The sequence below is a fragment of the Triticum dicoccoides genome, chromosome 2B (assembly GCF_002162155.2).
Source record: "Triticum dicoccoides isolate Atlit2015 ecotype Zavitan chromosome 2B, WEW_v2.0, whole genome shotgun sequence".
In the NCBI taxonomy this organism is placed as follows: Eukaryota; Viridiplantae; Streptophyta; class Magnoliopsida; order Poales; family Poaceae; genus Triticum; species Triticum dicoccoides.
The window spans coordinates 636,122,993-636,130,237 of NC_041383.1; the positions used below are offsets into that span (position 1 = coordinate 636,122,993).

Genomic DNA, 7,245 nt, shown 5'->3' on the forward strand with positions numbered 1-7,245 from the left:
GGTTTGGCTCCTTGGTATCTCAATCTCATAAAGGAGGAATATTCTTTCATTGAGAGGTGATATTTTCATAGATAGCGAGGCATCTATAATGGCTTCGTCAATCTTAATATCAGTGGGTTCAGTCTCTCGAAGGTACTCATAAAAATAGGGTGTGCGTGTGTACGTTCAGAGAAGGGAGTGTACTCAAAGAAAGATTAGCGGCCGTCACAGAATAGTGTACGCCACAAAGTAATAATAAAATTTGAAGAAAAAAACGTTGCACCGACGGACCGTAGGCCACAAGGAAAGTTGGGCCAACATACAGCCCATCCAGAAAAAGTAGGAAAGAAGAAGATACAGCCCAGTTCATTGTGTTGTTCCACCTTTTCTGTTTTGGCCTTTAATTGTCTGCGTGTGGGCCCTGGGGCACGGCCACGCTCAGCACCGCGTTCACACGACAGTTGTTTCCTCCACTCGCCATTGGCGGCCCCTCCGCGAGCTCTCGCGGCTCCACGATCTAGCGCGGCGGGCTCGCGCTCTGCCGTTGGCGGCGCCGCCCAGGCTGCAGTTTCTGCATGCTGGTTTCTGCCGTGGGGCCCGACCTGTAACCGCGCGGCATGGGGAGGAAGCCTGATCCGGCGAAGCCACACTACGGCGGCGGCTCCGCCTCGCCGAAGACGGCGAGGAGGGCTCAGCCCTCCCCGGTGTTCCTGGGCACGGCTCTGTTCGTCTTAGGCTTCGTATCGCTCTTCACCGGACACATCGTCACCGACGCCGACTGGTCGCGGATCCGGAGCCGGTGGAGGTCCAATCAGGTGACTGATTGAAACTTTGGCCGTTTTACTGCATAAAATAGTTCGACAGAATTGTGGATAAGTTTTGGTTTACGCGGTTTGTTGAGTGTGATTTCTCTAGAAAGAGTTTGATTCTGGTCAGTGAAAATTCAGTACCGATGGCTGCGCCTGTCACACCGTAACCTGTAGATAAACTGAAGGGACTGAGTGAAAAGCTCTCGCCGTTTTCCTTGTAAACTAGCCACTCGAAAATTTAATTGTCCGGTTGAAAGATTACTAAGTCGCTTTCTTGCCTGTTCATGTGTAATCCATCGCAAAGTTCCCCTGGCATTCTCGATTGATATTGCTCTATGATGCTCATAATGTGCAGGTTCGAAACACCGAACCCATTGATATTTGGACATCAAGGTATTCCAACTTGTACTACGGATGCAGCGGGAGGAGCCCAAAATTAAGATGTTAGTCTACTCGATCAGTCAAGTCCGTCCCTTTAAACTAGGTTGTGAAGAGCGACAAATTTTACAATCTTGAGGTTTCTCTGTGTTCATCTTTCAGCTGCTGTGCCGGAAAACAGTTCTACCGGCTACTTGCTGATTGCTACTAGTGGGGGACTGAACCAACAACGCATAGGGGTATAATCTTTTTTCAACTTGTAATTGATTTGTTTCTCTTATCCATTATATTACCATTATGATCTTCAGTTTCCAGATAACAGATGCTGTTGTTGTTGCCTGGATTTTGAATGCCACACTTGTTGTGCCCGAGTTAGACCACCGCTCATTCTGGAAGGATGACAGGTGATTTAAGAACTTGAGATTACATGGCAATTCTATGGTTGTTTGCTCCTCACAGGTACTTGTCCTCACACTGTATGTGTTATTTGCAGCGAATTCTCCGATATTTTTGACACGGACTGGTTCATATCGTACCTATCAAAGGATGTAACTGTTGTTAAAAGGATCCCTTATGAAGTTATGATATCAATGGATAAACTTCCATGGACTATGCGGGCACCTAGAAAATCCATGCCTGAGTTTTACATTGATGAAGTTTTGCCTATTCTGATGCGAAGGAGAGTAAGTAAGCCAAACAAGCGCATTGGTTTGGAACTTGTTGCATATTACTCTGTATTTATCGAGTACATGCTACTATTTATTGCTTCTATCCTTGTCAAGCATGCCATCATGTACAAACAGAAGTTATTTCATTTCGCAGTCTTTCTGCTTATTACTTTGTTTAATTTCAAGATAACCATTGTATTTATCTGCTTTAGTGCAAGCAGTTACGTGCGTTATAACCTGAACATCTGGTTGTCTAATCACTTACTGTTGCATGGTCAGCTTGGTAGCCTCATTTGTTGGTTAAAAGAATACATCCTGATTTCCCTTTTATTAAGAGGTATATTAAATGCTGTATTAATTGGCAGCATATACGAAATCATTATAACGATACGTGAGTCATCTGTTCTGGTGAAGTGAGGAATATATGAATACAGCCACATTTTCCTATTAGCTCAGCTGTTGAAAATTTTGCAGGCTCTGCAGCTAACTAAGTTTGATTATCGGCTCACCAATGATCTTGATGAAGAATTGCAGAAGTTACGGTGTCGAGTAAACTTTCATGCATTAAGATTCAAAAAGCCCATACAAACTCTGGGTAAAAAATTGGTGCGAAGGTTGAGAGTCATGAGCTCACGATATGTCGCCATTCACTTGAGGTATGGTCCCTAAATGGAATTTATGAACATTTCCCTGAAAGTACGCATATTTTACTAAACATCAATTTTGGGTTATGTCATTAGGTTTGAACCTGACATGCTTGCATTTTCTGGCTGCTACTATGGTGGTGGTGAAAAAGAAAGAAAGGAACTGGCTGAAATTAGGAAACGGTGGGATACATTACCTGTAAGACTCTGAAACTTGATGAGATAATGAGGTTTTCCTATCGAATGATTCTCAACAGATGGGTCCATAACTATAATTATCACTTTTTACTTCCTTTATTGTTGGCTCTTTGTTGGGTTTTGTGTTTCTCTTTTGCACCAACAAGAATATGTTGAGTATGATTTCCCCAAAGGAACACGCTGTTTGAGATGATGATTTTACTTTAATTTTTGATATTTGCAGTGATTGGATTTTGGTCAGTTGGTGTCATTTAGTGTAAACTTTAAATGGTGAAATGATTTTCGATTGGTTATTACTAGCAGGACTTGAGTGCTGAGGATGAGCGCACTAGGGGAAAATGTCCATTAACTCCTCACGAAATTGGTTTAATGCTGCGAGCTCTTGGTTTTGGCAATGAAACTTACCTGTATGTTGCTTCTGGAGAAATATATGGCGGAGAAGAAACTCTTCGGCCTCTGCGCGAACTCTTTCCAAACTTCTACACCAAGGAGATGCTTGCTGGGGATGATCTGAAACCATTCCTTCCTTTTTCTTCACGATTGGCTGCTGTTGACTTCATTGTATGTGATGAGAGTGATGTTTTTGTTACCAATAATAACGGAAACATGGCCAAGGTGTTAGCTGGACGCAGGTATATATATCCCTCTTTTTTTCTGGATATGTTTGGGTATTTTTAGAATATACTACTACTTTTGTAGAATATATTGCAATACAATGCAAAAAAGTGAATTGAGGTACGGTCAACAGTGCCCATGCACCCTATTCCCTAATGCTATATATGGTGTCTTTGTCTGTTGGTGGTAGTTTATTTATACTCGTTTGATTTACATTTAATATGCTAATGGTCTTCATGCTCTATCAAATCTGTAGGCGATACATGGGCCATAAGAGAACTATTCGCCCAAACACGAAAAAACTCAATGTATTATTTCAGACACGGAATCAAACGGGTTGGGATACATTTTCACGGAAGGTAAAGAAAATCCAGCGGGGCCTTATGGAGGAACCAGATGATCCCAGACATGGACGAGATGATTTCCATGAAATGCCTTCATCTTGTATCTGCCAAAGAGTGCCAGTGAACAGATCGGCAACGATACAAACTCGAAACTTGTTATCTCAAGTGAGGTAGACAACGAGAATTCTTGGAGATCAATTGAGCCTGGCCTTGATGCAAAGGGAAAGTACATATTTGGTAAGTTAAGAGGATGATGGAACTACAGATGCTGACGGCAGACGTACATCCTTGGCACGTCAGCTCATGATGTTCTGGTGGTTGGCACTTGGCAGGGATGACAAACAATTTGCATACTGTCAGCTCTAGTTTAGTTCTGTTAATATGTTAGGTGAATCGAAGAAACTGCCACGGTAAGGAGCATGCCTAATATCTCGTATAACTAAATTAAAGAAACCACCATGGTAAAGAGCTATACGTACTAACTGGATATATGTCATGCCTGTAACTGTGATTGTAATGTGTACATGAATGACTACGGTGTGCTGTCAATTACAACATTAGGTCGTTGTTGTTTTGCTTACCTGTAGCTTGTTTCTTTTTGCCCTCTTTCTTTCTATCTTGGGAGAGTAGTTTGTTCTTCTGACGGGGTGTGCTCTTGTAATTACTGAGCTTGGGCAACCGTACTGCTACTTTTTTTTTTCTTGTGTGTGTGTGTGTGGAAGGCAATAGTGCTTAGTACGATTATTGTCTGGTAATGCAACAAGGCCTAACTGAACATGTATCTACTTGAGCCGCCTCCAACTTGGTGCGTTCAAAGTGGCCAATTTGTCTGTAACCTTTTAACTTGGGCATGTCTTTTCCCATTGGAATATTTAGCAACTCTAGTACTCTGTCGTAAGGCACGTATGCCATGTTGCAGGGATGTCGGCTTTGTTAGAAAACTGATGTCTTACAGATAAACTATGCAAATTATGTTTTTATGCTGGTACCGACCTTTTTTGAGAGAGTAAGTACCCAATTCTTCATTCATTAGGATCGAATTACTTCTACATATAGTTTCTGTTGCTTTCTACATGATTCTTCTTCAGAGAACCTAAGTGACCCCTATAAGTACTAAGTACAAACACTGATAGGTTTAGTTCAAAATAAAAACATTGATAGTTTTAATCATGTGTTAGTCCAGATAAAAACATAGGAAGCATGAAATTTTTGTTCTAAAATCAACCAGAATGTAGATAATAAACTGTTCAAGGGTGCTGACCCAGATATCCGAGATATTCTATATATAAGCATGCTGTTTTAACAAAAAGAGCATTTTATTTTCAACTTTTGAAAACAAACATATCATGTCCAAGGTTTGGGCTCTGTCTCAGCACTTCAATCGACCTAACTTTTTGCTACTGCATTGGAAAACATCTGTGCAAACAGAGCGAAGTCACACTGTTGTGGAATCACCACATTGTAAAATATACCAAACAAAAGTAAAATTAAAACGGCCGTAGGAGGTACTCCCTCCGTAAAGAAATATAAGAGTGTCCAGATCACTAATTTCTTTACGGAGCGAGTACTTCTTTAGCTTTCAATATACCCCCTCTGTTCTTAAATATAAGTCTTTAGAGAGATTTCACTAGATCACATATGGAGCAAAATGAATGAATCTATACTTAAAATGCATCTATATACATCCGTATGTGGTCCACAGTGAAATCTCTACAAAGACTTATATTTAGAAACGGAGGGAGTAATTATCAGTCTGTTTACATCCAAAAAATGGCCCTATATAGTCCTAGAAAAGCGTTATCTGATTAGATCCTTGATTCAAACTCAACCCAATCAAGTCTGGGGTGTTGGTTTCTTGGCGATGACAAGATAGAGGGGGCTTTCCTCAACGTTTGAAGGAGATGCGTGGGGGTTGAAGGCCCAGATCCGGACGACGTCGTGGACGGTGAAGCTGCACTCGTTGATGAAATCGAGATACCCAGCCCCCTTGAGCGTCGTGCTGTGGGCGCCGCGCGACAGCCGCAGCTCAATGGATCCGGCGTGGGGGTCGACCACCAGCACGGGCAGCCCGCCGGCGCGGTGCCTCCTCTCTTTCCTCCTCTCCCCAGTCGTCCTTTGCTCCTGCGCGTTGTCGTCCTCGTACCGCAGGTTGGCAGCCTGGAGCTCTTCGGCGGTGAGGACGGGGCGCAGGCTGTGTATCACGCCGTAGGGCGGGAGGCTGAACCGACACTGCAGCGGGTCGAAGTCGGTGCCGCTGACGGCCTTCTCGGCGATGAAGTGCACCGGCAGGTCCGCCGGGAGCCCGAGGTGCGGGAGCAGGTCCCGGCGGAGCCACGACGGCTCGGCTGGGGCGCTCATGGACATGGTGGGCGACGTCGAACGCTACTTCGTTACGTCGGAATCAACAACAGCAAGGAGTCTCGTGGCTATTCATCTGTGTTTATGTGGCTGGGTTATAGACGAATCGCAAGTCTTGCTGGGATCGGAGTCTAGGTTGGACTCAAAGTCGTGGATAAGGACGACGAACGCGGCTTATGAACTGGACGCGTTTAATGGTGGCACCTGGCGAACGTTCGCCAACTAGGGTGACAGTTGCGAACGCCCAGGGTGGCATTTTTGTTGTATTGGGTGAGCTGGGGGGTCATTTTGCAAAACTTCCATGGCAGTTTCTTTTGAGGTTTTCTTTTTTGTCACGAAAAATGCCGGCATCGAATGTACATCGTGCGGTTCAGGAGGGGTTCACTAGCAAAATGTCCCTGGATGACGTTCGCCATATAATGATTCGTTTTTTTTTAAAACATAGGGTCCGACTCCGGCTAATCATTTATCTAGGTTCTGTCCAAACAGGCGAGCCTTCTTCTTTTTCCTTACCGCGAATAGAACTCTTTGCTTCATGCAGAATGTCCTGTGGTACTAGTACACAGTACGGGCCTCATTGATTCGACTCGAGGGATTGCCAAAAGAATTTCGGAGCATTCTAACTCTTAGGATTTTTCTCTAAGTAAATTGTTTGATTACAATATATGGAACTTTTGTACGATCGGGAGGCACTGGCTACTCGGGCGAACAAGAAGCGTCGACACATGGAGCTGGATGGTATTTGTACGATCTGCGGGCAAGAGGAAGAAACGGCTCATCATGCACTAATCCGATGACCTCATGCTCAGAACTTGTGGGACGCAATGCGAAGGGTCTGGGATTTATCATCTGTTGAATCTCTTAGAAATGAACAGCCGGACTGGTTGTTAATGCTGCTACAGGAGCTGAACGACACACAACGCATGCTTGTACTCATGGTGCTATGGCGTGTGTGGCATGTACACAATGAGCTTACCCATGAGAAGCCAATGATCCCCGTTGAAGTGTCTAAACGTTTTTTGTGCAGCTATGCGGAATCACTACTCATGATCAGTCAGTATCCGCATGCAGATATCATCAAGGGGAAGCTACCGAATATATTGGAAGGGGCTGTACTGCATAGCACCAACAGCGAGTCAAGACGCCCGGCCACGGCATCATGGGAACCTCCGCCAGAAAATCATGTCAAGCTAAACTTTGATGGATCATATGTCGCCGCCGACGGATCCGCAGGAGCGGGCATGGTCCTGCG

General features: G+C 44.2%; 1 protein-coding gene across 2 annotated transcripts; it reads left to right on the forward strand.

Annotated features, from left to right (window-relative positions):
* The first annotated feature begins 429 nt into the window (after positions 1 to 429).
* On the forward strand, positions 430 to 4,519 carry LOC119365298 (O-fucosyltransferase 29-like). 2 transcript variants are annotated; one of them, XM_037630914.1, is made up of 9 exons: positions 430 to 794; positions 1,144 to 1,231; positions 1,329 to 1,405; positions 1,482 to 1,570; positions 1,660 to 1,849; positions 2,309 to 2,490; positions 2,575 to 2,677; positions 2,977 to 3,308; positions 3,548 to 4,519. In XM_037630914.1, the coding sequence occupies exons 1-9, from the start codon at positions 597 to 599 to the stop codon at positions 3,807 to 3,809; spliced, it is 1,521 nt and encodes a 506-aa protein (XP_037486811.1). In that variant the 5' UTR covers positions 430 to 596; the 3' UTR covers positions 3,810 to 4,519. The 2 variants fall into 2 exon arrangements, with proteins under 2 accessions (XP_037486811.1, XP_037486813.1); XM_037630916.1 differs by having other exon boundaries at positions 2,980 to 3,308.
* The last annotated feature ends 2,726 nt before the right edge of the window (positions 4,520 to 7,245 follow it).

Coding starts and splice junctions, on each gene's coding strand:
- LOC119365298 (XM_037630914.1), top strand. CDS start 597: ATGGGGAGGAAGCCTGATCCGGCGAAGCCACACTACGGCGGCGGCTCC. Junction 795..1,143: donor GCCGGTGGAGGTCCAATCAG/GTGACTGATTGA, acceptor CATAATGTGCAG/GTTCGAAACACCGAACCCAT. Junction 1,850..2,308: donor CTATTCTGATGCGAAGGAGA/GTAAGTAAGCCA, acceptor AAAATTTTGCAG/GCTCTGCAGCTAACTAAGTT.